Raw genomic sequence first — 27,377 nt, 5'->3', positions numbered from 1 at the left:
AGTCATTATTAACTTAGTAAACAATCAGGTAAGAGCCTCCTACCATTAAGGATTGTTTTTCCATTACATTTTTTAAATATATTATCATCGGATTTTTATCACTTAGGCTATATACTAATGCAGACAAATGAATGTAGCTGTGTACAATACCCCATTCTAATAGGCTTTTCTTTGATTTGAATATAGCCTAAATATTTGCAAAGTAACTGAAATTAGAACTACGGTGTTAAACTCTAGTAGTAAAAAAAGACTAGATCTAATTAGTAACCTTCCTCTACTGCTGTAATTCGGTAATTAAAGACTCGCTGGTGCTGTAGGCATTTTTAAAATGTAAAGCTCAACATTTGCAACTTTTAGCTCCCAAAATGATCTGCATGATTGAGTCCCACTGGTTTTTATATACATACCGGTATAAGAAGCCGTGAACGCAACATGAGCGATTTTATTTCCCCACACGTGTGACTGTATAATGCCAGGTTTTTTACGAAGTTCAATAGTTGAAGTGGGACCATAAGCCTCTGTTATTATTTGTATCGACAACCCCTGTTATTGATAATTTGACAACCTTATACAGAGAGAAAACACAAATTTCCATCATTTAATCTCCTTTTATCTACGTGTCCTAAATTGTTAAACATTACACGTGGCAAATATTTACTTTTCCCATGTCACATGTGGCGATTTATCAACATCCTTGTTTAAGTTCATCTTAGATAATGAAAAAATAAAGAAAAGCTAAACTGATGCAACAGTCTGCTCCAGTCAGTCAGGAGGGGTTTCTAGAAAGACTTGCCTTTAAAGGATTACACATAAGAGAGAGAATTAATGTCATTAAACAGAACATAATGTTCCCATTTGTACAAAATAACTTTGTTAATAAGTCTTTTTACATTAATGTTGCACAGTCCAGCAAGCTTCATGGCAGATGTCTGTAGTCGCACTGACCCGGCACAGTGACATTTCTCTGGACCCCACTGCACAGTCAAACACACACACACACACACACACACACATACACACGCTGCATGCCACGTATGCCTGTTCTGTAGGCAAATAAAGCACAGAAGCCCTCAGCAACTTCCTACCCACAAGCTACAGTACAACCTATGCGCTCAGAAATAACGGCGTATGTTAAAGAATAACTGAATACATTTTACCTTCTTATTAAGAAGTACAGATCCTTGAAAAATGTTCCAAATGTCCTCACACCAAAGTCAAGTGGTATCCCCCTGCTTACTGCCACTTCACCTGACTCCGCCTTTCTTCTCTATTGGTGGATTAAAGGGTGACTTTTCCACCTCCAGTTAAGGGCTGTTATGAAATGTGACACCCCACTTTCCCACTTCTTCACCTCCGTGATGCCTCCACCCCGCCCTCACCCTAAACCTAATGTATGCGCCCTGTATAAAGTGCAAGTGTTGAGTTTATTTCCAGAGTGCTTTAAAAGTTCTGCACGTGTGTGTCTGCAGAAACAAGGCAACTGTTTAATATCTCTATATTAGGCTTGAATATCTGACCCTGCTGGAATACATTTCTGGTGTGTAAATATTTAATCTTTATTTATCCTGTTTGCGTAAAAGTAGTCCAATCGAAATATAAGTGCTCTAAAATGTTGGAATCTACCTTTAAAATCAAGGACTCTATTTTTTATTTAGGGCTAACTCCACCAAGTTTTTTAATAATCTTAATTTCCAAGAGAAAACACAAAAGACGTTACTTCAGTTTTTTTTGTATCTGACCCTGCACACTTTTCCCCGATGCTAAATCTAAATCTAAATATTGAATGTGTTCAGTTGCTAGTATGTGGGCGCACAGGTGAGAGCATGAGTGATATTTTTATCTCTGGTATTCTGGGCGGGACTGCGCAGGGTGACACACCTCTGCTCTGTAAAAGACCAGAGAGAGGAGAGTGAGATACCTGCAGGTACACTGAGACACAGGACAGGTTTCACTGTCAGTGTAAACACACTCACACAGAGAGAGACACACAGCTGTTAACATCAGGAATATAGAATTGGAAAAATATCGACCTTGGTAAGTTAAATCTATTTTTAATCAAAAGTAGGACGTATTAATTCTCTTATTTGTACTGTATTTTTTGGAGCTATCTTGCGCTATATTTTTCTTCGGGATTAATAAAGTTCTATCTTATCGTATCTTATATTATCTTTCTACATTTAAGACTTTTTAAATCTTGAATTAATGGAATCAGAAACGGCACTTTTAATGCATCTAGTGATGTGGAGGAATTTATCCAGCTACTGAAAACATATAACAACGGCTTATTTAATATTTCTTTCTCCGTTTAGTGGAAATTAAAGCTGCGAGTGTGGATTTACTAAAATCAAAAACGTCCTACTCTTAACTGAATCATGTCCCTGTTGCAGGACATTTTTCATTGGTTATTTTGCAAAAATTACACCCAACACGTTACACTTTCCCTCCCAATTTTTGTCGCGAACATACAGAACGTAATAACATTTCTCTAGATGTCTAGTTTTGTGTATTTTGTATTAGTTCACAGGGTGCTGGAGTAAGAAAAAATTGTCTCGGTAGTTTAGATGTAGAAATATTTTTATTTTTCAACTTAAGAGTTCTGTGTACAAATTGCCATGCTAAGTTGTCACTGCACTGTCTGAGACTTTTATTTTGAAATCTCACAGTATATCGCATATGTACGACGCCAGCCACAGCAGGTTTGGCGCTGTTTGAACTAATATGAAGGGAAACAAAGTAAGTCTGAATCCAGTCTTAAAGAAGTCAGTGATACTGGTCGTTAGCCGTCGTGATACCAGTGCTCCCAGTATTGATGGTCCCTGAAGAGCACAGAGCTCTAGTGGTGAGATTCACTGTATTGTGGTCGGACTGGTTGGGCGGCTGGCTCTCTCAGGCTGCGTAATCCCGGGTTGGTGAAGCAGAGAGAAGGTGACGTAGACTCAAACAGGGGAAAAGGAAAACCTGAAAGAGGGTGTTGCTTTTGCAGGTACTGGCTGAGACTTGTTGGTTTAGAGAAACACTAGCTAACGCTAAACTGCTTCCTGCTTTAAAACAACTCCATTACGAATTTTCTACATCTGTGATTGGATCAGAGGTCATTTGTAAATCCACCTTGAATGTGTTCTTATCCCTTTCTCTCCAGAAAGCTGCTCTACCTTAAACATTTCCTGAACGAAAGATGACAAACATCTCACGTTATCTTGTAAATGTAAGTCCCACCAACCCTCCCTACACCTTCATCTTTAAGTGGTTTGTAAGAAGCATGTCCCTCACTTCCCCATCCTTCATTTCTTGCAGCACCTGCTGACCTTCTCGCTCCAGGATGGGGATGTGCAGAGCGTGGAGGAAGCCCAGACCCGTCTCTCCTTCCTGGCCGAGAGCAAGAAGCTGTGGAGTCAGCAGATGTTCCTGGACGTGGGAGTGGAGGCCATTCACCTCCGAGACACCCAGAGCCAGGTGAGAACAGATGCTAAAAGGAGTGTAGGTGTAGAAAATATGAGATTTATTCATGCATGTAATCATCTGCACACCTTTTCTTTCGTGCAGGACGAGCTGGAGAACTATGCTTTCAAATCCATCCTCCGCTGTGACGCCATAAACACAGAGAAACACTTCCCATCCCTCCTCCTGTTAGTCTGCCAAAGTACAGATCAGAAGAAGCCCGACATTCATTTCTTTAACTGCGAGGCTGTGAAGGTGAGTGAAAGCCTTCTGAGTGTTTCCTGTCTGACTCGGCGTGACATCGTCCGCCTGGTTCAGGTTTTACAAGTGATGCCACTTCCAGATTCTATTTTTTTGCTCTCGCAGGCAGAGCAGATCTGTGACGACATCGCACGCGCGGTTTCGGATTCCTCCAACAGCAGGAGTAAGAAGGTCCCTGATGCGCTCAGGTACGATGAATGTCATGATCACACGCTTCAAAACAAATGGCTTTATTAGAGGCTTTTAAACCCATTGATATGATGTTGGTTCCATGTGAAATTGAAGCCTTTAAGAGCCTGATCTTTGTCTTATTATGGTTTTAATGGAGGAAGTGTGTGTCTGTCTGTAGGTGTGTTTGTTTGCCTTCATCGTGTATGAGGGAAAAAGCTAATGGACAGCCAGATAAAACAAATCTGACAAGCCCAGATATTACATAATAATCCAGACCTATCCCATTAAACTGTTTGCTTTCCCCCTATTTTACCTCCATTATGTCTTATTTTCCACTGAATCAAAGCAGCACCTCACCACGCACCTGTCTGAGAGAGAGAGAGACACACACACACACACACAGGGAGGACAGTGTAAACAGCTGAGCGAGAGAAGGACTTGTTTTACCGGTTTCTACATAACTTAACAAGGTGTGACGGAAAGAGCAGGGCCATTGTGACAGAGAGCAGTGAGAGCAGAGGAGGGATGACGGCGGCAGGGTGCAGGCTCGAGGCCTGAGCGGATTATTTTCTTTATTTACTTAAAAATTATCTCTGAAGGACGCGTGAAGGACAGACACCTGTGGTAAGACGGAGCGAGCGATCCGTGTTTGCATTTTCCATGCTGAATCTAAAGAAACAACGGAAAAGTTTGAGTCAGCACTTTGAGGGATTTACATATGTGCGTGCAAGAGAAGGCAAACAACCTGAAGCTCTCACTTACAGTAATCCTTGTCTTTTACCGATGCGTTTGGAACCATATTGTTGCTCTTCTGATGTGTTTGATAGAGAGTCAAGATGAAAGTGTGAGAAATGAAAGCCATAGCCATGACTAAGCATTGTCCCACTGTTTACAGTATGTTCATAGTGGAATAAGGGCTGCAGGATTGAATTTCAGACGCTTCACATTATGTCTATTGATAGAGGACGGTGTTGTCTAGTCTTTCAGAATGAGGACGAGCCTGTCTGCGTCTGAGTGTTTGACTTCTTAAAGGGTGTTACCTGCTGAGTGAGCAGCTGCTGCGCTCAAAACGAACATCACCTGTCTTAAAAGCAGGTTTAAACTCTCCTCTCGTCCTTCAGGCTGCCTCAGAGTGAAGGAGACATGATCGACCCTTACGAAATCCCAAATCCGCCCATGGCACATGCCCCAAATCCCCCACCGGTGAACCCTCCACCTTACCCAGGACTCAGGGGTAAGAAAAAACACTTTATTTATGTAAATGTCAGTGAAAGTCTTTGCTTTTAAAGGTGTTTTTGTGATAAGAAGGTGAAAGGTAAAAGAGAGAAGTGAGAGGAATTTAAGGTGAAAGGCTCTCAGGAGCACAGAGATTGCTTTGTGTATCTGTGTGTTTAAGGGGGGTGGGTTTCAGGGGTAAAAAGGGGGCAGGGATTCCAAATGCAGCAAGGCCATGAATGAAAATGGATGAACTATATCCTCTCTTCTCTCCTATATCAGCGAACGGCATGAATGGAGGGCCCGACATCTCCTTCCTGCGAGCGGAGAGAGAAGTGGTACGCCTCTTCGTCACCTTTCCTGAGTCTTCTCAGCCGTCTTTAATATCTGACAACGTGTGAACAAACTGCTTCTTCCTTCCTCAGGGGATCCTCAATCACTGTTTCGATGACATCGAGAACTTCATGGGCAAGCTGCAGCAGACCGCAGAGGCTGCGACGGTGCTGAACCAGAGGAAGAAGAAGAAGAAGAAAAGTAAAAAGCAAAGTGCTGAAGGTAAGATGGAATGGAGGGATCGCTTGTAAAGATGATACATCACACTGTGCGAGGCCTTTTTAATAATATTTCATGTGACGCCATTTCTGACCAACAGAAGATTTACTCACTGCGAAGGCCCGCCCCCCGCCCGAGGAGGAGTTCATCGATATCTTCCAGAAATTCAAATATTGCTTCAGCCTGCTGGTGTGTTTTTCTTCAGGTCACATGTCATTGTTTTTCTCATCTCATGCTATGTCATTAAATCCTCTTTGTTTTTCTTTACAGGCCCGTCTGAAATCAACCATCGCCAATCCTTCATCAGAGGAGCTGGTTCACCATGTGTTCAAACCTTTGGATATGGTGAGTGAACTTCACGACCTCATACATCTTGTGGGGACAACACCTGTTGTTGCTATTGCTGTACACACAAAGCCTTGACTTTTAAAGCAGCACAGATAAAAGAGCCGGGATAGGACAGGACAAACATCTTTTCATAGCGTCTCGTGTCTCATCCATTTATGTTGTTTGTTGTTATCAATGGTACGTTCTTTTCTGTGTAGAGATGTGGATTGTTTATTGTTGTTTATCTTATTGTTTTTTTAATCAAGTAATATTACTGTGAAGGCAGCTAAAAGTATGCAGCACATGAGTCCAAGACAAATTTTGTATCATGTCACATAGTATCATATCGTGTCGTGTTGTGTCATGTCGTGTTGTAAAGTATTGTATCGTATTGTATTGTATCCTAACCTATAATATCACATTTTATTGTATCATATATTATATTGTATCGTATCGTATCATATCGCATCATATCCTATATGGTATGGTATTGTATCCTATCATATCGTATCTCATCGTATCTCATCGCATCGCATCGCATCGCATCGCATCGTATCGTAACATATATCGTATCATATGGTATCGTATTGCATCGTATCATATCGTGTCATGTCGTGTCGTGTCGTGTCGTGTCGTATCGTATCATATCGTATCATATCGTATCATATCGTATTGCATCGTATCGTATCGTATCATATCGTATCATATCGTATCATATCGTATTGCATCGTATCGTATCATATCGTATCATATCGTATCATATCGTATCATATCGTATTGCATCGTATCGTATCGTAACATATATCGTATCGCATCGCATCGCATCGTAACATATATCGTATCGTATTGTATTGTATTGCATCGTATCATATCGCGTCGTGTCGTGTCGTATTGTATCATATAGTATCGCATCGCATCGTATCGTATCGTATCGTATCGTGTCGTGTCGTGTCGTGTCGTATCGTATCCCATCCCATCATATCGTATTGCATCGTATCATATCATATCGTGTCGTGTCGTGTCGTATCATATCAAATCGTATCATATATCGTGTCGTGTCATTTCGTATCGTATCATATTTATTGTATCATTTAGCACTTTGAGATTTGCTTCAAATGTAAAGTGCGTTATAAATAAAATGTATTATTATTATTATTATATAGTATCGTAAAATTTACTATATGGGAGCAGATGATCAGAGGATAAAGGAGTAGATAACATTTATAGACTGCAATGGCTATTAGTTATAGAGTAAGTGCTGAGATGTTGTTGGGCACAAGTGTGAAAAAACTGTCAGCATGTGTCATGTCATAATAAAGGAAAGGCGTCAGTGTAGTTGAGTCATGTTGCCAGAAACTACAAGTTCAATTCAGTATTTACACAAGGCGGCGGCCGTCCTAATAGAAACTCTAAACACTTGATAAATGCAGCATTTTTTGTTCTGGTTTATTGGCAGAAGTTTGTATGCGGGAATGTTTTTTTTGATGAAGATTCATAAAACACTTCTTTCAGATATGAGTTAGACTCTCTCTAATTGGGACTTAAGCCATGTTGCTGCTGACTGCTGCTTTGAATTACAGCCAGGTGTATTCCAGCTGTTTATCACTCCCTATAACACATTGAATAAGAAGAAGAAGAAATAGCGTTAGTGTTTACTCTTGAGCTCACAAGTCAGCAGAAACTGGAAGAATAAAATTCAAATAATGAACTGATTTGAAATAAAATGTGGCAGGAATTTCAGGTGTGTCGCAGCAGGTATGAATCAGTCCTCCATGAAAAGAATCAAAGGGTGTATTGGGTGTGTGATTTGTGTACACTGGCACGCCTGAATGGAAACAGCCTCATATCTCTGGAACTGTGCGTGCCACTTCTTTATGTGTTTTTGTGTGTTAATGCATCGATTACGCTTCGGTATGCGTGTCTGTGAAATGCTCTTACAGAAGACAAACATTTAGTTTGGCTGCAAATAAGCGAAATAAAATAGACACACTTGCAACAATCAGAAGTACACTTTGTGATCATTAGACGTTAATTATCAGCTATGTTGTTGTTGAATCGTAGCAATGACTGGTTTTGTCTGGGTGTGAACAGATGGTGAAAACAACAGGAGGACCAGGTCTGGGAGCTTCAGTGTCCAGCCCCGCATTGACCACCTCTGCGGTCTCGCTGCTACAAGACACCCTGAACGAGGAGGAGAGGCAGCTGTGGACGTCTCTGGGTCCAAACTGGACGCTCCCACGGTCAGTTAGGACAATAGCTGAGTTAAAATGTTACATAATGCAGAGATTTATCAGTCACCTTAAATCCAAAATGCAGACGTAAGCATTAGTATGAACATCTAAAAACTGGAAGGAAGTCTTTTTTACCATTAATTATAGATGTGGTCACACTCCTTCAATGACTCTTCTCTGCTCTCTCTCTCTCTCAGCTCTCAGCTCAGAGGCCCTGTAGCGCCGTACACCCCCGTGTTCTTGGACGGTTGGAAGCCGGAAGCCTTGAGGGCAGACGGGCAGGTTTGGGAGGATCCGGTTGAGTCACAGCACAAACATGAAGACCTCCGAGTAAAACAAGAGGTATGGAATACCTGCGTGTGTGATATGGGTTAGAGATACATGCTCAGAAGAGTCAGAAAAGAGGTGAAAAAAAATCATGTATAATAAACACAAGAGCTTCATTTTTCTTTCCTTTTACGTCATACAAGCACTAAAAACCACAGTGCTTTGAAGTCTTGCATGGCCTGATGTTACTTACTATCTCTCCTTCTCCCTCACAGCTTCTGGGTTTTGTGCTCCTTTTATCAAGTCCTGACAGATTCTTGTGTTGGCCTTGGCTGTAAAGTAACATACTCAGGACTCAGGCTTTTAACTGAAACCAAAAGCAAGAAGATATCACTTCTGTTTTAGCTTCTTCACAATGACTCCAAGTATGCTTAAGAACAGATTCGACTGATTGCTTTTAAGGCTTTTGTTGGCCTTTCTTTCTGCTTCATATCTGACCTCTTTGTACCATTAAAGCTGGCAGAGGACTGTTGTTTGTGCCAAAATGGCTGAAAACTACGCCTTTCTTTTAACTGTATTTTACTACCCCCATATGGACATCTATTTTCTTTTCAAACCTTACAACGTATGGCTTTTCTGTTTTATTGTGCTGCCTTTTTAAAGCTTTGGACTTTAAAAGGGGTCTTTATATAATAGTTATTATCATAATTATGAATTTAATATTGTATATGAATAGCTGAAGATCATTTTAAACTAACTAACTGAGCTTCCATTGCTACATAAAATAACTGTTAGGAGGCTATATTATAGTGAACACGTGCAGTTCACTCGTTCGACAAAAGTTTTATTTTGAAAGAGTAACTTTCCAAGCTTGTGCTGCATGTCTTTAAAGAGTCTTTTATTTTGAAAACCACCCCCCTCTATAGAATGACCTGTGTTGTTGCTCTCTGCCTGTTTTGTGATGATCATAAATATCCCATTTCCCCCGCAACAGCAGCAGTTATCTCCAGACGTCCACATCGGCGACGAAACGTAGGTCACCTTTAAGAAGCAAATTCACTCAGCTGCTACAGTTGATCCCAGACTGCATCATAACAGTGCCTGTCTCCCCTCTTTAGAGACAGCGTCGGACTCCCATCAGACCCCGATAGGCTCTACAGCTGCACCTACGACTTCATCGCCAGGAACAGCAGTGAGCTGTCGGTGCAGCAGGGGGAGTCGCTCGAGGTATTCAAGTCAAGTCATGCATGTAAAAAATCACACAGTGTACATGGTGCGTTCAGGAACTCGTTTTGAGGCGTGTGAAGAAGTGTTCATGCTGTAAAGCTGATTTATTTATTTAACCTTTATTTAACGAGGACGTACCTTGAGATTAAATGTGCCGAGGCAGCACACCGCAAATACTCATATTAAGTAGAGCGTATCGAAAGGTACGGTTCAAAAGGAAGAAAAACAAATGGAGCACATAAAACAGATGTGTCAATAATGTCGCACAGGAGAAATATATAAATACAAATATTGGATTTAATTGTGTAGAAACATCACAGAGCTTTAACTGACAGAAACTCCTCCGTCTGACAGGTGATTGAATCGTCCAAACGCTGGTGGAAAGTTCGTAATCGCTTCAACCAGGTCGGATTTGTTCCCTTCAACATCCTGGAACCCATGGCTCACATGGACAGCCCCGCCCTCAATAAACCCCCCAGTGTAAGACACACATATACACACGCACATGCATGCATGCAAATAAACCACACAAGCAAAGAGGTGTGCTTCCACCTGAACATACCTGAGTGAATTCCAATCTTATTTCCTCTCTGCTCCACATTCCTGCAGGTCCCAGCTCCGCCTACCCTCGCCAAGACCTTCACCCCAGTCCCACCCAGCCCTCCCGCTCTACAGCCGGCCCCCACCCACTCCCCCCAGCGCCCACGCAGCCTGCCGCCTTACAACCAGCACTCAACGGCTGTAGAAGACCCAGAAAATAAAGGTAAAGAAAGTGTGTGTGTTTGTGTAGGAGGTGCGGCTGACTCACATTAATGCTGTTGGATATCCTACACTGTCTATGTGAAGTGATTATTTACATTCACTTGTTCATGAGGGGCTCAGATATCATTATTCTTTCTATGACTTTAAATGTTTCCAGTCATGTTGGTGAATGACGAGCTGCTCCAGAGGCTGACAAACGGAAAGACCAACCTGAACAAACCTCTGCACATCCCTCGCTCCTCAGAGACGACGGTCCCTCTGGACTACCACTCTCCTCCGGACGAGGTGGCCGAGTGGCTGCGTGGGAAGGGCTTCAGTGAACCGTGAGTGACGTCACACACCTGCTGACTGCAGACCTGTTTACACACTGGGAGAGCTGCCAGTACAATACTATTGTTTTATTACTATTCTTTGAAGGACAACATACGTCACCTCATTCCTTTAACACTGACAGCTCAAAGATATGACGATGGTTTCCTGGATGGATATTCAAATAATTCGAAAGCTTATTATGTTTAAAAGTCAGCAGATACAGGAGTTTTATTTTTCTAGACCCCGAATTTTGAGTCTTCTTTTGCTTTTCTCCTTCAGGACGGTGTCATGTTTGGGAGTACTGACAGGCGCGCAGCTCTTCTCCCTCAACAAGGAGGAGCTACGAGCGGTGATTCCAGATGAGGGCGCCAGAGTGTACAGTCAGCTCACTGTGCAGAAAGCACTGCTGGAGGTGAGTTGAAGGACAATTATGGCTACTTTAAAGGTGGACCTGTTGACACACAAGAGGTCGTGATGTTGTACTGAATATCATCACGGCAGGTAATCACAGCCGTGCTGATATTCAGTATAACATCACGACTGCAAGCGTGATATTGCTTTTACACAACAGTTAAACAAGCGGCAAATAGTAGTAAACAGTAATAATCAACAACAGATTATCTTTAGCTCCACCAACTCAACTCGTTCCACAACTTAACTGAAACTGGACTTTTGTTGCCAAGCAACCCAAACATTCTCCTGCCCTCTGTGTCTACATGTGACCACAGACCAGCTGTTTTTATCTGTTTGTTTTATTTTATCATCACCCAGTGAAATAAGAGTCTGCTGTGTGAGTCAGAGCTACCAGCTTGATTAATGTAGACATACACGGTCTGCTGAAATGTTAATTAACAGTATTCAGAACACCTGGCTGAGGCGGAGTGATACACAGAGTGAAAAGTCCCTGTGATGTACTCTAAATCAGCACTCATGGAATGCCTCTTGTCCAATCAGATTACTTGGTTGGAACTAATTGTTGTATAATAAAGGTTGTTGATGAGAGAACCATTGGGTAAGCACAAAGCAAACTGACTGAGTAATCAGTATTCAAGAGCGCGCAGAGAACAAGCACAAGCTATGATTTATGTTTGCAAAATTGATGCTGAATTGATATTTTATCAACAAAAAAAACTGCCATACACCAAAATCAACAGCAAGTTAAAACAGTCCCAGAAAAATATTTTCGATCATTTAAGGATATTAAACTGTTGGCAGAGAAATACATAAATTGTGGTTTTAAGATATTTCATTTTAACCAGAGTCAGACAGTTTCAAACGGGAAGAGAACTACTTCCTCATTTTACATTCATATTAATGTTTTATAAATGCACCCTGGTGACTGGGGAAAATATCTTTTTGTTTGTAAAGACGTTTTATAGTTTACAGAGTGTATAAAAAAACTGAAAAATGCTGTTGGGCCATCTTACTAATGATCCTGTGAGTCCGTTGATTTTGTGAATTATTTTCAACATACGTGTGCGATTGTAATAAAGGAAGAGGTCTGTAGTCCGCCTTCTCTGCCACATTAACACCTTGTGAGCTCACCTGATGAGACTATTTTAATCGGCTTCAAATATCACATGCTAAACTATACAGATTATTGTACTACCACACAGAATTCTTGTTAAAAAAAAACAGAGCCTTTTACCTGAATCTTTCCTACTTTGCTCACTTTCGACAGGACGCCCGAAGAGCGACAGAGCTGGAGGCCGTGATGGAGAAACAGAAAATGAAGGTGGATCTGAAACTGGAGAGCAGCACATTGTGAGCAGCAGGTGTCTACACTGGGACCGATTTTGTTCGTCTGCGAGTCACTTTAGAGTGAACTCCTGAATTATTCAATAAACTCACCAGAGAGCAAACATGCGACAGTGACTTCCACCTCCACATTGAAACATACTAACTAAATTTGCGGAAGGACATCAGAAATGTCAGCTTTGGATGCGAGCAGGCGCTGTTCTTATAATATATGCTAACATTAAAGTACACTATTTGTAATGTATGTTGTTGATTTAATGTGAATGTTTTCTCTATTAGTAGTAGGTAAAGTCTAACTTAAATGTATTTATCTGTGTGTGTAAAACACTTGGTTACAGCCGGGATCGATGTGACAATAAGAAGGACCAGCAGACAATAAAGATTAAAATGGTGGGATTTTTTTTAATTGAGACTATAACGAAAGATTTCCAGCAGAACATAAACAGACTTCACACATTAGGTAAAGCAACGCATCCGTTAAAATTTGTTGGCAGTAATAAATGTATTCAGAAGAGTTTGTCCAAAATGGGGCAAAATTTCAATCAATGAACTTAATAAAAAGTTATGTACAGTTACAGCTTTGAATTTCCATTTCATTTCTGAACCTACTGCTTCACACGCAGACTCGGAGTATACCATTTATTTTCATTATTTTAAATAAGGGAAATTATTAATTATTCAACGAGACTTCAAAACAAGAATTAACTCAAACTAATCAAACTGCTTCCCTTCACTTCTGACAGCATGAAATAAAACAAGTAAAAAAAAGGAGACAACTGAAGAAATAAGATTTATACTAATAGCCGCAACTTAAAAACCTTTTTTGGTTTCGAATTGGGTTTCCTAAAACTTTAACGTGGTTTTATCAAACGAAGTAAATGTGGACAGACATTCAAGAACTTCTGAAAAAGAAGAAATCTTTAAAAAAAGGGACATAACACAAAAAAACCCTTCATGATAGGACGAGGCTTTTCAGACCGTGACAATCAGTCGGCCCAGAACACATTTACAGACAGACAGTACATTTAATGCTTCAGATCATCCACTCATGGTTGCTTCTCCTGCTGGGATCATTGTCGGGTAACAAGACATGAGATGTGTTGGATACAAACAGCCACCAAATAACAGATGTGGGTATAACAATACACTCCACTACTGATCAATAACTAACCCCCACATCCTCCATTCAAACTCATCTGATAAATCTGGATGCTAGAAAATGTAATCCATAGAATATCTCAGGTACGTACACTCTGGGCTTTAAAGCAAAGAAAGGAGGCAGGCGGGGGAACGGAGGGGGCAAGGCGAGGACTGTGTGTGACATCAGGTTATTATAAATGGACAAACAGGTGAGAGAGAGACAAGAGGAGGATGTGTGTGGTGGTTGATGGGAGTTTGGTCTTCAGAGGTCCCCCATGTCCCTGTCGTCTGCGCGGCGGGAGTCCGACCTGCCGTTCATACCGTCCCGCCTGTCTCGCTCTCGTGACCTGTCTCTGGAGGAGCGCTCTCGGTCCCTGGACGACCTGGTGGAGGAGACCAGGCGAGATGTAAATAAGGAGGCAGAAGAAAGAAGGAGAAAGCAAGAGTCAGACTTTTGGAGCACAGACACACAACAGTTTGTCTAAAAGAGCTGTGATTGTGAAAAACACAACATGTGCACTTCAGTGTTGGAGCTGTTATTTCTGCGGAGGCTTGGTGTGAACACTGTAAGGGGCTCACTTGTGTTTGGAGCTCTGCTCGTGGCTGTGACGGTGTCCTCGGCTGCGGGAGCGGGAGCGGCTGCGATGCCTCCTCCTCCTCTCCCTGGAGCGTGAGCGAGAGCGGCGCCTGTCTCGTGATGTGGAACGTGAGCGCCTCCTTCTGCGGTCACGGGAACGGGACCTGATGGAAAAACAAGGCAACACTTGAGTTACAAATAACATCACACAGGACCTTTAAGCAGAACAAATGCTTGACTTATGATGTATTTAGATGGAGCAGCTTTCCTACCTTCTATGCTCTCTCTCTCTGCTGCGTGATCTGGTCCTATGAAATGAAGGGATGCAAAAACCATCAAACCCTGCACTTCAACCAAGAAATTACATTCCATATAGGTGAACCGGGTTTTAATGAATGCACTCACCTCTTCTTCATCCTCTCCTCTTTCTCCCTCTCTTCTCGTCTCTTCAGGCGCTCCTGGTTCCTTTTCTCCTGCTTGTCGACCACAGTTTTCTAATCAAAATAAAAATGCCAGTTAGAGATAAAACCGTCTTCATTTGAATGTTATAAATAATTTGCCCTGTTCATCTCCCAGGTAAGGTACATGCAGGGAGAGGTGAGCACATACCTTTAGTTGGTCCAGTTTCTCCCTGATCTGGATGAAGCCCAGGTGAAGTTTCCCACCAAAATGGTCGGCCAAACGGCGGTCATTGTCATGGAGACCCAGGTAGGCAGAGCACACCTCGCACACCCGCAGTTTCTGCTGCTGGAAGCTGGAGGCCGGCATTGAGTTTCTGTACTCTTCCTGTGGATTGAAGGATCAGCAGATGGAGTTATTAATGTAAAGAAAAGCACCACACCATCTTTATGTGACATACATGCCACGTTCTCCTTCCTCACCTCTGCATCCTTCTTCCTTGTGCGAACCTTCTCCACTTCCTGCAGGACCTTCTGGGCCTCATCGACGTTGCCCTCGGCTCCGAGCTGCTCTGCCTTGGCCAGGAGCTTCCCTATTTCCTCGTTCAGTTCGTGAACTTTCTCTGCCTGTGACACAGCACAAAGAAATGGTTGTGTTATATATAATGATTCGGATATATAGAAGTAAATCAAGGGTATCACAGTGTCTGTTTGACAGTGTTGCATCACTCACCTTTGCTGCCACCTCAGCACTGATCTCCTCTTGTGTCTCAGCCAGGCGCTTCTTTGCCAGCTCTGTTCTCCGGTCACAATCGGCAATGAATGACTCCAAGTGATCCACCGCCTGTAGGAGCGAGAACAACAGACTCAAAACATGCGACTCTGCAGATTTTGTATACATCTTTCTGTGGTGGCTATGCAGATTTTTCAGTCATCATCTAACTAAGAGGGACAAACATCATCTGTCAAGTCTGCATTTACATAATGTACATCTGCTGATCCAAATCATATTAAGTAAACACTGATTTCACAGAGCACATTTGGTCTAAAACATTAGTCTAAAAACATCCTGTCATTGAGGGGGAGTGATGTGCCGCAAAATTCTTCTCCAAATATCAAAATAATCAAACGATATTGATTTTGAGTCACTGCCTGTTTATCTTTACACTGAACTTACTTAAAGCCACAACAAGTTTGTGTCTAGCAAAGCCAGCCACCAGGTCACCCGACACCAACACTTAATCTGTCTTTTATCAGAGTGACTGAATACTATGATTTTATTTTATAATAGGAAATGACTTACATCAAGCTCGAAGAACAGATCTCTCTCCTTGGACGCAATTTCATAATCTGCTCGAAGTGCCAGGTCGTGGATCTTCGTGCATTCTCCCAGGTCCATGCGCTGTCATCAAAACACAAGAAAACTTAACTCCAAAAGGGAAAACTCACATGTAACTTATGTATATGAAGAGGAATGACATCTCTTATTTTAAATGATTCAGCTCTTTGTCGTTTCGGCACTCTTCTGGCGTGCTGTAAAACAGATTGTTGAAGAATTTTTTGGTCAGTCAGGCGTGAGTCGGAGGCCACTTACAGTTCCAGACAGGATGTCATGTGGGCAGCAGTTTAGGAGATGACTTTTGCAGACCCGCTCGTCCGTGAACTTGACCCTCTGTCGCGTCTCATCACCTGAAACAGTCCAAAAAACAAGCAGTGAGAAAGACCTCACATACTTGTCAGCAGGGGCGAAGTATCCAGTACTTTATTCACATTACAGTAATGACACTACATACATACACTGGGTAGGTTTGTGTCACTTAAACTGCATTTAAGCATTCTGTGCCCACTTAGATAAATGGACCTCATATTTCTTATTGTCACACTTAGACAATGAGTGTAACAATATATTTACCAGTAAATGCTTATTAGATATTTATAAGTTAGTTATAATAAAGTGTGTGCATGTAGACTGCACTTCCTGTTATTCCTGGGGCTTACCGTACCCAAGCAATAAAAAACTTGACGATCTTATTGCCCCAACTCAGTTTAACTTGTGATGAGGCTCACTGTCCACTATGTACATGTGGAGCATTGAAAGTTTGGGCTATCTGAGGCACAATATTGGACAATAACTAAACTTGTTGTTTAAAGCAACTAGTGCAAAAAAAGCTATTACCTTTCAATACATATGACTATGTAGGAAATACTGCTATTAACACAGTTATAAGACATGTAAGCATTTCAGACAAAATTTCCAGCCAAACCTTTTACAAATATGAAACATAAAAAAACAAAAAAATTCAAAACAAAAAAAGCAAAAGAAATCCAAGGAAAAAAATTGGTTTATACACACTGCGATCTGCACCACATACTGTACCCTTCTGCATCTTCAAGACCTCAGCTGCAGAATTTTAAACCCGCTGTAGAAAAGTATAAATGGGAACAGTTTTCTTGCCCATACCTGTAGTAAGAAGTTGGGAGTCATACACAAGTCAGATTTTAAATGATGTGTGCAACGTTTTTTGCTTCGAAGATTGATAAAATTGCCTTCTGAAAACAGACGTCTAATGGAAAAACTGCCCGTTTGGATTCAGCGCGACCAGACGTCTTAGCTCAAGCAGCTTAATACTACTCCAAGTTATAAGTGTATTGCCACTGAAGATATACCCATTTGTGTAATTAAAATAAGGCTACAATAACTTCCGGAAGGCAAACAAATCGTTTGGATATTCATCATAACAGCGTTAAAAATTATGTGTGACTCACGGCTCGATGAACATGAGGCTTTTCTGCAACTCCTTTGCAGATTGATGTAGGCTGGCAAAGATACACTGAACCTTAATGAATAAAATAAAGGGGCCACAATTGTTCAGTTTGTATGCAACACATGTATGGGAAGAATTTGATATCAATCTCATCACACATACACCCACAAACTCACACCACAAATTCACTTTAACTAAACAGACCAAATTATCAACTTGTTAAAGATAATCCATAGGGCTGTTGGTCTATTTAATCGGCTGTCAGGTTGAACCTCTGATTGTAAAATGGCAGCGCAGCAGTAGGCTGTCTTGTTCCGCCCATGACAATCAGACTTCACAGCTGGTTTACCTTTTAATGTCTGTATCCTGAGGGCTCAGAGCAATTATTTTGAAGCGTATTTAAGCATTTTAATGAAGACTTTGGAACCACCAGTTCAGGCAAAACAATGACCTACATTTACACATTGTTCAGTAAAATTACTTTTAATTACACTTTATGCTATCTTATACTAATGCTAGATATCAGAATGCTGTTCTATTGACTCTATATGTTTACTTCACTGCTGCAGTTACAGGTTACGTGCAGATGAAGATGAGTAAAAAAAAAAATATGGTAGTTTGTATACTTTTGGGTAGTTTTTTTTCTCACACAATAATGCCCTTATTCTATTTGCAAAGTACTTACTTTGGTGCTTCAGTAACGATCATATTAATGCTATCAATAAAGTACTTTTAATATAACATAGCAGTTTGACTGTTGAAGATGTGTACGTAATGCGTCACTAATAACGCTAATGCACTATAGACCTTAAGTGGATATTGATATCACTGTTTTGCATCAGCCATAGGCACTTCTCATGTCATTATCAATAAACTGATCAATTAATAATTTGAATAAAGTGTCCCATTTGGCCTAATGTTAAGTCTGTAACTACCGGTAGGCCGTATGTGACGTCAAGCCTGCGTGTGCATTAAAGGTGCATCTACTATGAGTAATATACATATAACACATTAGAGATATTATTGGCATTATCTACTGACCTATGAGTAGATTGACTAATGCCAAGGTTTAATAAAATGATGAATATCGTTCATTACCGATTTTCTTACTAGCGACGACTCCCCGATCCGCAATTTGACAATAACCACTCGCGTTAGCTAACTTAGCCACTAGCTAGGAATTTACGCTAAAAGTCGTAAAGGCAAAACTAAAAACGTGTCACTTTTAAAATGACCCAAAATGGATACAAACATTATTTTTTTTAACTTTATTCGTAAAGTCTCATTATATGTAACGTTACTATATAATACACAGCCCTCTGCAGTACATTCATTCATGCAGGTCTGTCCATCACACACCAACACAAGCCAGCCTCAGCAGTGGCTCCATCTTGGCTAGCTAGCTAGCTCAGCTAGCTTGCTACGGCAACTCACCATCCCTCGCTGTTCCCATTAGCTGGTCGAGCAAAGCTCTCATTTGAGCTTGGGCAGACATTGTTGATGGTCTTCAGTCGATAGCGCTTTATAAAAGTTAAGCAACTGACAACAGTTCCTTAGTGTTTTTGTTAGGTTATATGAGAATGAATTCGTCCAAGCATCACCGCACGAAGCCTTTTTCTATTTCGTGGACTAGCCAATTTCCGTTTTATATTAAGGAAATGACGTCAGGGCATGGTGTTTCTAACTTCCGTTTAGCTAACGCTTAAGGGAGGGCTGTTTGTGTGAAATTGACCAATCCTAAAGGAGGTTGAGAGCAGGTGGCTTAACCAATCAGAGCGGCTGTGACCAACGGTCGCCAGATGTTGATTTTGCCCCGAGTTAGGGTGTCAGGCAGCAGCTACTCACTGGCTGCCGTCCCCGAGTAACTTCTCTAAAGACGAGTTATATTAAGGTTTGACTTAAGGAATGTTATTGTTAATGTAAGTGTCGTAGTTGCGCTATTTGACATTGTCTGGGTGTATAAACCTTCAGCGTAGACAGAGAGAAAGATTGCCTTTTCGCGGAAGACAGAGCTCAAGGCAGTGAAGCCTTCGTAACGTTACAATAGTGGGCTTGCCTGTGATTTGTTTAGGCAGCTGAGGTTGTCAGGCAGCTCTGTAAGTGTGTGACAGGCCTACTACCTGAAGTTAGCCGCACCAGTGACCACCAAAGACGACAGAGGAGTGTAAAGTAAGAAAGAAAACTTAACTTGTTTTAGTGTAAATTATTTAGCGAACTTCAGTTCTTGACAAATTAAGTTAATATGCTGTCTCTGTTGGGCCTGAACCTTGTTCAACAAGTTAGCAAACTAACAAGGTGTGAACTTTACAAAACAAAGCACGCTAACAAGGGCAGCTATGTGACATTGTACACGGTAAAACGTGCTTCTTGGGCTGTTTAGCTCACACCCTTCGGTGAATTCACTGATACTGAATCATTTTCACGTTAGAAATACTTCCTTATTTACAAGCATTTACTTGACTAAGAGTAATAAGCATGTGGCTTTGGAGCAGATAACGTGGTGTGCTCGCCTGGTTGAGGATTGTTCATTAGGGGGTGGTTGTTTTTGTGCTGAGAAACCTCTGGAGTCAGTGCTGGCACGTCTGAATAGGCTCAGATCCACAAAGGTTGATGCAGCAGAAATAGCTGGACTAACAGACACTGCTGCCTTCAGTATTTTTCATGTGCTATATCTGTGAATGCCAGCGAGATTTGTCTGTGATTATTTCTGGTTACTTTGACACATGCAGGTTGATAGTTTACTCTAGAACAGGAAAGATACAGAAGCAAACTGTGTGCCATTATGGGAGTATCTATTGAGCATTGAATGATAGTCATCAAAGCGGTTATACAAAACCAGCATTATATTGAGGCAAGGTTGATTGTAATCTGTTTTATCCCTGTTGAGTAGATCTGCAGGCCTGTAATGCATTGAGGCGATAATGGAGACCACAAGCAGTGCTACCGAGGGCGACCCACTGAAGAGGGGAGAGGACGGGGTAGAGACAGGAACAGCCCCATCAACAACAGAGCTGAAGAAGAAGAGTTGTAAGGAAGTGTTGGGTTTGTCCAAATTGACCCACTGGAGAACTGCAGTCTTCTTCTTCTCCCTGTTCCTCTGCCTCACCATCGTGTTTGCCTTCTCCTTCATCATCCCCTGTCCCGTCAGACCGCAGTATCAGGCCTCCTGGAACAGGACTTTCCCTGAAGCAGGTGTGTACAGCTGTATGCTCTTCACTGCTTGTTAGTGTTTTAAATGTAGGACTAACTCCTCTCCTTCTCCTCGACAGCAACCTATGACTTCCTTGCTATTGAAGATGCAAGCAAGGACAAGGTGATGGATGTCCTGTTCGTCCTCAAAAACACAGAAGGCAGCCAGAACAATACGTGTGCTAATGCAGGTATAAACCGATGATAAATCAATCTCTTGATTGCTGTCAATGGTAGCTCTGTATACTAAGTGTGTGTGTAATTTTGTGTGTGTTTTCTAGGTCTGCCCTCGCCCTGTGTGTATCTTTTAGCAGTGGACGGGACACATGGAGAGAGCCTGTGGGAGCGTCCGCTGGCTCCTGAGTTTCACTGGGCCCAATGTGGTCTGGATCAAGACACGAGCAGAACCTGGGACTGTCTGCTGTCCCATTCAGACCAACTCACAGCTGTCGACAAATACAGTGGTTAGTGAATTATTAATCTGTATTTGTAATGTGTACACTGTAATATTCATAATTTAAAGAAAGATGTAACTTTATAAATCTCTGCAGACATATTATCTCTACTTATTAATACCATAATAATTATAGGATCCAATGAAATAGCCAGGAGAGTGCTACATAATTCTGCATATTTACGCGTTTCCTTTAAAAACAGGAAGCTAGAGAAGGACTTTTTGGGAATATTGATTGGCATTTAGAGTAGCCTGTAGTGGTGAAAGTAACTTCTGGAAGGTAAACAGATTGTTTGTATATAAACTAAAGCCCAGTTCAGATCAATGATTCGCAACGTGACAACAAGGTTTTAGAATTTTGCAGAGAAATTTGCAGCGATGTGAACTGGTTAGTTGCAGAGCGTCTGAAGCTGTTGACTGGAGTTGCAAAAGATTTCACTTGTCAAATCGCAAAATGCAGTTTTAGAACGGAATGATGTAGCTATTTCACTTCAGCCAATCAGGAAACAAATAAATTAGCATAGGCACCCTGTGTCTAGCGCTGCAGTGCCCAGATCCTCTCTTTTCTAACTCTCCGTCTGTGCCGTTAATTAATCAGTGTTACAGCTAACATTGTGAGCATGTCACTGTCATCCATTTCTTTTTATAACGATAACAGAAATCCAGCTAGTTCATTTGTGCAACCTAGGCCTAACACTAACGTTATAACATTAACTAACGTTATAATATTAACTTAGAAGTAGAGGGATATGTAAGTTGTGTTGCTATGGAGACGGTCAGCTGCGTCTGTGGGCGTTGCGTTGCTTTGATGTGAGCGTTTATGGTCAGATGTCAAGGGATTCTTTGGGCAGTTGCATACAGTCTCGTTGCGAATCATTGATCTGAACTGGCCTTAAAATACAGATAGATGTAAAATTAGAATGTATTCCTTCGTGCATTGATGAGTCATCAACATTGTAATGTTTTCCAGGGATGACAACTGTAAATATCTTTTAAAATACCTACTAAACTATTTTTTGTCATTCATGTGTCAGATCCTGGCATGTCAGTGACAATCAGTGCATGGCATATTGAAAAAACACAAATTCAATTCCTTGGTAACTTAGTAAATGTTTTAAAAGAAGGTTGTAAATCCACCTCCTGATGATCCCTGAGATGCAGGGTAAAGTTTAAAAGAACATTTTGTCCAACTTGTATCACAAGTTTAAGAGTGTACTCTCATGCTCAAGGGCATCTTTGGTGTTTGTTATAAAACCAGTTTCACTCAGTGAGAATGGCTGCTCTGTTCTTGTGTGATGTGTGTGTGTGCGCGCAAAGGTATCATCAGGTGGCAGCAGCCTCAGCCTCCGGGTCTGCACAGCACTGGGCCTGTTCTTAGTGTCCCAGATCTGGATGGGGACCAAGCTAACGATGTGACTCTGGTGGCACCTGACAACACACAGGTCAACATCTTTCCTGCCATGTTTATGTTCTTGTGTTGCATATTAAGATGTTTGGATTAAGAGACAGTATTTGTTAAATTTTCCTTCTGCAACAGGACTTAAATATGCATATAATAATTAGCTTTTCAACGTCAAACCTGCAGACTCAGCTGGTGTTCCTCTCAGGGAAGACGGGTGTGCAGATTGGATCTACGGTGACACTCGACCCCACACAGACAGTCAATCATCTCCTCCATTGCACTGCAGAAGGTTCTCACTATGTGCTACTGCAAAAAGGTTTGTATCTGTTTTCAGTAACGCACATTATAAAGAAGCTAAAAATCAGTTTTAAGCATCTCATAAAGGTATAATAAGTAGGATTTTTCCTTGCATTTTGTCAACAACACATTCAAACTGCCCCCCCTCCCCTCCTGGGTTCGTCGTCACCAGAAGCTCACTCTCACTCTCTCGTGCGACAACACGCTCACCCCGCCGAGCTAACACAGACAGCATCACGGTTACATTTGCGCTAGCAAGCTAACCGCCGGTTACCTTTGCGCTAGCATGCTTACTACTGGTTACCTTTGCGCTAGCATGCTAACCGCCGATTACAAAGAAAGAAACAGAAAGAAGGCCAACTCTGCATCACTTGCATCATTGCTAATTTGAACCACTCCCACACTCACTTATACGCCCCTCCTGAAAACATCCCGTGCAAAGCAAAACAACAGAATAGGTGCAGAGGGGAGGGTCTCACAAGGGTCTGCACACACACTCGCCAACATGCATGTATAGGGCCCATAAGTAAGGATTTATATTGTATTATTCTTGTAAAAGTCTATATTTTATTTCATACTTATTAGAACTTTAACCAAAGGGATTGGAGCTAAAACTGTCCTCTGGGTGTGTGCTATTTTCTCCAAGAACTGTGTTAATGTGGAGAATGGTGCCACTTAAAAACGGATGTCATGGGGGAATGTCACAGTCTGATGGTGCAGCTTCATTTTCACTGTTAGTGGTTTTATGTAACACATCCACAAAGTCCCACTTCTATTTTTATCGGAGTGTTTGAACATTTCTTTAAAAACCTAATGTTCCTCTTTATATAGTTTTGGATGTAACATGCACTTGATGGCAATAGTAAGTAATCTTGTGGCCTTTTCTTCACAGACACTGGTGTGTACGCACTGGCACTGTGGAGGATTGCAGCCCAGGCAAAAGCAGGGATGGAGGACGGCCTGAAGAAGGACAAACAGTGGGAGAAGAGCTCCAGTTCAACATCCGGCCTTGTTCCGGTCTACGAGTAAGAAGCAGCTCACATTATTAACCCGATAAGTATCACTTCAACCAGACAGATTTTACTCAACAGCTAGTCGTCACTGCGGGTGTCACTGTGAGCCTTTTGCTCATATGTATATATTTCCACTTTGAAGGTCTGACTCAGTAAAAAAAGTGCTTAGAGCTGGAGAAACTGAGACACCCAACCTGCTGATCGTGACCGGGAAGGAGGTGGCGTTAGTGGACGGAAAAAACTTGAAGAAACTGTGGAGATTCAACTCCGGCCCGGTCCTCAGGTAAAACTGCAGATTGAGTTCTTTTATTGAACTATAAATCAATAAGAGATTAAATTATTAGTTTATAAACTTAGCATGTAGTATTTTTAAAAAACAAGTGCAGGATTCTTACATGTGAATGTTTGCTGGTCTTTAGCAGGTTGGACAAAATGATTTAATTAGCGGATTGATAAGTAATTGCATTAATATTTGAGGCCCTTAAACAACATTACACATTAATATTTAATTAGCTATTAAGTAATTTGTTCTCATTCATTCAGTGAGCCCTCCTTTGGCCACTATAACAAAGACGACGTCCTTGATGTTGTGGTGGAGGAGGATATTGGCAACAATACAAAGAGGGTAAGTCGGCTGTGATGCCTCAGTTTAATTTCCAAGTCCCTCGTGGTGGTTATTATGAATCATATGTTTGCTGACACTTTTGTTCCTTTTACGTAGGTTGTAATTCTTGATGGAAAGTCTGGTGGTGTGCTGTGGGAAGTCAGCCTTTTGGCTACTCCTAACTCACCCAGACCTTCCTCCATACACACATCCAACTCCTTCTCCATCTTTGTGTTTTGGGGCCAGATGCCCTCAGAGACAAACTCAACTGTAAGTAATACGACGTCACTAAACTGCATGTGAACTGATTTCTCTCATAAAAAATAATCTGGCTCCAATGTTTCTTTCCAGGTGCCACTAACTAGTGAGCGATGCACATACATGCTCCATCCTCTGTACTCTAAAGTGCTCCTCGAGTCATCAAGCTCCACGGAACGCATTGTAACATTTAAAGGTACATTTCACTCTTATTATTGAGCTATAACCACATGTGAAACATGGGCTCAGCTCTTAGTGTGACTGTATTTGTGTTTCTATCTTAGCCACACTGCTGGAGCGTGGACGCCATGCTGCTTACATCCTGCTGACAGAGGGCACTGAAGGCACCGTGATCCTCAGCAAGCGGAAGCTGAAGATGGACATCCCTGACAGCAAAGTCCTCCGGATCGGCACCGGGGGAAGCTCGGAGACCAACGAGGACATCAAGGAGGCCTTCAACCGTCTGCGCTTCAGCGACTCGTGAAACTGTCACATGTTCAGTATGTCATCAGTGTTAAAACTATTTTAGCAAAGTACCTGTGGCTTTACATGACTCTAAAAAACAAAGTAAACAGTAGCTAAGACTTTCCAACTGCTGAAAACAAACAATATATTGGCTGTACTTGAGTTCTGGGCAGTATCTGTTTGACACTGCGTACACACTATCATGAGTCTGACCTTCCAGAGTTTACAAAGAGCTTCTGTTCCCTGACAATCACTCAGATCGCTTCTCTCCTGCTGATGACTTCATAAAGAGGAGCTGCCTCGCTGTACTTTTTGTAGCACTTTCATGCATTTGTGTAAAGCTCTTTTTTTATTGCACAGGCTGGATTATAATTTGGATCTATGCACATTTCTGCCACACTTGGTTTAAAAGGTAGCACATGCACACTCCCACAGGTGGAAGTTTATGTGTATATAGTATTTTCTTTGCCTTAAAGAAACAGTGACAAAATGCAAGGGCTTCTTTTCTTCTCCAAACTGTACACTAAAACAGATGTAAAAAGTAACTTGAAAGGTTAACGGTTATATACACTATGTGGTTACGTTTTTGTTATGTTTTCTGTTCAAAGGTATTGCTAAGGCACTCTAGTAGTCAGTGGTACTGTTGTCAATAATCAAGACATGCGCTCTTACTTAATCCAACATGCTGTAACTGGTGATGCTGTTCGATGCACACTGTGTAAACCTCAAAGGTTCTCCAGAGCGATTTCCTGCTGTGGGTTTACAGATTCTTTTTTAAAGCTGTTTTTATTTCTCAGTGATTTTATATTAGTTTAATAATTGAAAGTGAGGTTGTGGTTTATGCTGTACATTAATATATTTGAACTCTGTTGGAGCTGGCTTTTCTTTCTGACTTTGTATGTTTGAATTTGAGCAAAATTAAACTGTTTTAAAATAACCGTGTTTGTTCTTTTTATTTCAAAGGTGTTATTTTCGGAGCGAGTCGAAAATAACTCAAGCATCTTTCCGGTTGTTGCAACTGAAATTGAAAGCAATACAATCCTTTAAGTGTGCACCTTTTTATCTGAACATAATTTATGATCACTATAATATTTATGATGAGGATCCAGTCAAGATAATTTTCTTATTTGGACTACTTTGAAACATTTTTATTTATACATTTTTATCCCCAATAAAAAAAGTTTTGTCATAAACTTGAGAATAAAAGTAGAACATAAATTAAATATCCAATGCATTTTAATCATATTAAATATGGCCATCATTAAATTAAAAAAATAGATATTAATTTGTTAAATATCTATACCTAGTTTATTATTTTATCTTTAACACAGTGTAATAACTCGTAAATACACCGTAAATCCAGAAAACCACCCAGTTCTGTCCTAATCAATAACATGAAATCTGACCTTTTCTGCCCTCTTGTGTTGCAATGTAGACGTTAGTTAAACTCATTGCATCCTTACACAGCAGTCATGCGCATTGAAGCGTGGGCAGATCCTGTCAGTCACGCTGTCCATGCATGTAGTAAAGACAGTCACGTCCCACAGGGAGTTGTCAGTTTACTCCTGACATAGTTGGAGCGAGTCGTTTATTAACCATGACGCACATGACAGCTGACGGGATCCTGTTCGACTGGATGTAGGCTATTGAATGAATGGAATGTCGCTTATTGTAGGAAAAGGACGCAATCAGAGACCACGCAGCCACCGTACCTGACGCCTTTTTTGGGAAACGGTACCCGGCAGAAAAGGTGCCTGGATGGAGCGATGGATGAAGGAAAGGCGCACAAATAGCGCGCTCCATGATGGGGATACAGGGTCGATTTGCTCCCACCACATTAGAAGATCAATATTAAGCACATTTAACCGTTTTCATGCATTTTCAGTGCTCCTCAAGTTGGATCAAACTGCGCGCTGTCAAAGTCAGCACCAGTCTGCTTAAAACGACACAAACACTGACTATCCACTCAGCCTCGATTCACCTGTTGTACATTTTATTCGACCCATAAACAGAAATCGCGGTCCTCACATGCCCTGGCAGTTCTGTTTCCTAGACAGAGTTCCTGGTTTGGACTAACTGAGCTTTGGAGCTGCCCATTCGATATTTATTTGTTTGAATAAGAATAAAACACACTGCTTCCTTTACCCAAATCATTTTCTTCAAAAGCTACCCATGATATCTAAAATGATTAGTGCGCATCTGTCAATGATTAACCATTTCACTGAAAGGCAGAATACTTCCGCTTAGAGAAGAAACGTTCACTACTATATGCCAAACATTAAATTAAACAATAT

The 27,377-nt window shown here is 41.4% G+C and overlaps 3 protein-coding genes across 7 annotated transcripts; 2 read left to right on the top strand and 1 right to left on the bottom strand.

The window, feature by feature from the left end:
• Nucleotides 1-1,943: 1,943 nt before the first annotated feature.
• Nucleotides 1,944-13,096, top strand: LOC138593105 (epidermal growth factor receptor kinase substrate 8-like protein 1). 2 transcript variants are annotated; one of them, XM_069663953.1, is made up of 19 exons: nucleotides 1,944-2,034; nucleotides 3,140-3,205; nucleotides 3,295-3,453; nucleotides 3,544-3,693; nucleotides 3,805-3,887; nucleotides 4,992-5,104; nucleotides 5,368-5,423; nucleotides 5,511-5,640; nucleotides 5,738-5,826; nucleotides 5,908-5,982; nucleotides 8,056-8,204; nucleotides 8,393-8,537; nucleotides 9,460-9,494; nucleotides 9,581-9,689; nucleotides 10,044-10,169; nucleotides 10,299-10,452; nucleotides 10,609-10,774; nucleotides 11,043-11,175; nucleotides 12,445-13,096. In XM_069663953.1, the coding sequence occupies exons 2-19, from the start codon at nucleotides 3,176-3,178 to the stop codon at nucleotides 12,529-12,531; spliced, it is 1,989 nt and encodes a 662-aa protein (XP_069520054.1). In that variant the 5' UTR covers nucleotides 1,944-2,034; nucleotides 3,140-3,175; the 3' UTR covers nucleotides 12,532-13,096. The 2 variants fall into 2 exon arrangements, with proteins under 2 accessions (XP_069520054.1, XP_069520053.1); XM_069663952.1 differs by having other exon boundaries at nucleotides 9,457-9,494.
• On the bottom strand, nucleotides 12,904-19,034 carry luc7l (LUC7-like (S. cerevisiae)). Of its 2 annotated transcripts, XM_069663955.1 has the most exons (11): nucleotides 18,836-18,947; nucleotides 17,403-17,473; nucleotides 16,231-16,325; nucleotides 15,940-16,038; nucleotides 15,370-15,480; nucleotides 15,120-15,263; nucleotides 14,848-15,024; nucleotides 14,644-14,732; nucleotides 14,511-14,546; nucleotides 14,241-14,402; nucleotides 12,904-14,044 (listed from the first exon to the last, which is right to left on the bottom strand). In XM_069663955.1, exons 4-11 carry the CDS (start codon nucleotides 16,033-16,035, stop codon nucleotides 13,924-13,926), a joined length of 936 nt encoding a protein of 311 aa, XP_069520056.1. In that variant the 5' UTR covers nucleotides 16,036-16,038; nucleotides 16,231-16,325; nucleotides 17,403-17,473; nucleotides 18,836-18,947; the 3' UTR covers nucleotides 12,904-13,923. The 2 variants fall into 2 exon arrangements, with proteins under 2 accessions (XP_069520056.1, XP_069520055.1); XM_069663954.1 differs by lacking the exon at nucleotides 17,403-17,473 and having other exon boundaries at nucleotides 18,836-19,034.
• A 185-nt stretch (nucleotides 19,035-19,219) lies between these two features.
• fam234a (family with sequence similarity 234 member A) lies at nucleotides 19,220-25,994 on the top strand. Of its 3 annotated transcripts, none has more exons than XM_069664577.1 (12): nucleotides 19,220-19,292; nucleotides 20,292-20,593; nucleotides 20,671-20,781; nucleotides 20,872-21,054; nucleotides 22,362-22,486; nucleotides 22,630-22,762; nucleotides 23,636-23,768; nucleotides 23,899-24,039; nucleotides 24,300-24,381; nucleotides 24,478-24,630; nucleotides 24,712-24,814; nucleotides 24,903-25,994. In XM_069664577.1, the coding sequence occupies exons 2-12, from the start codon at nucleotides 20,323-20,325 to the stop codon at nucleotides 25,100-25,102; spliced, it is 1,635 nt and encodes a 544-aa protein (XP_069520678.1). In that variant the 5' UTR covers nucleotides 19,220-19,292; nucleotides 20,292-20,322; the 3' UTR covers nucleotides 25,103-25,994. The 3 variants fall into 3 exon arrangements, with proteins under 3 accessions (XP_069520678.1, XP_069520677.1, XP_069520676.1); XM_069664576.1 differs by having other exon boundaries at nucleotides 19,220-19,320; XM_069664575.1 differs by having other exon boundaries at nucleotides 19,220-19,570.
• Nucleotides 25,995-27,377: the final 1,383 nt, after the last annotated feature.

This window comes from Semicossyphus pulcher, unplaced genomic scaffold, assembly GCF_022749685.1.
Source record: "Semicossyphus pulcher isolate SPU_LCO1_2020_fin unplaced genomic scaffold, fSemPul1.0.p SCAF_16, whole genome shotgun sequence".
Classification (NCBI taxonomy): Eukaryota; Metazoa; Chordata; class Actinopteri; order Labriformes; family Labridae; genus Semicossyphus; species Semicossyphus pulcher.
The sequence above is the reverse complement of the archived record's forward strand: the minus strand, read 5'-3'. Positions and strand labels throughout refer to the sequence as shown.

Coding starts and splice junctions, on each gene's coding strand:
- LOC138593105 (XM_069663952.1), top strand. CDS start 3,176: ATGACAAACATCTCACGTTATCTTGTAAAT. Junction 5,105..5,367: donor ACCTTACCCAGGACTCAGGG/GTAAGAAAAAAC, acceptor CTCCTATATCAG/CGAACGGCATGAATGGAGGG. Junction 10,453..10,608: donor AGAAGACCCAGAAAATAAAG/GTAAAGAAAGTG, acceptor AAATGTTTCCAG/TCATGTTGGTGAATGACGAG.
- luc7l (XM_069663954.1), bottom strand. CDS start 18,896: ATGTCTGCCCAAGCTCAAATGAGAGCTTTGCTCGACCAGCTAATGGGA. Junction 14,733..14,847: donor AGAAACTGGACCAACTAAAG/GTATGTGCTCAC, acceptor TATTTTGATTAG/AAAACTGTGGTCGACAAGCA. Junction 14,547..14,643: donor GAGGAGAGGATGAAGAAGAG/GTGAGTGCATTC, acceptor TTCATTTCATAG/GACCAGATCACGCAGCAGAG.
- fam234a (XM_069664577.1), top strand. CDS start 20,323: ATGGAGACCACAAGCAGTGCTACCGAGGGCGACCCACTGAAGAGGGGA. Junction 22,763..23,635: donor CTATGTGCTACTGCAAAAAG/GTTTGTATCTGT, acceptor TTTTCTTCACAG/ACACTGGTGTGTACGCACTG. Junction 24,815..24,902: donor ACGCATTGTAACATTTAAAG/GTACATTTCACT, acceptor TTTCTATCTTAG/CCACACTGCTGGAGCGTGGA.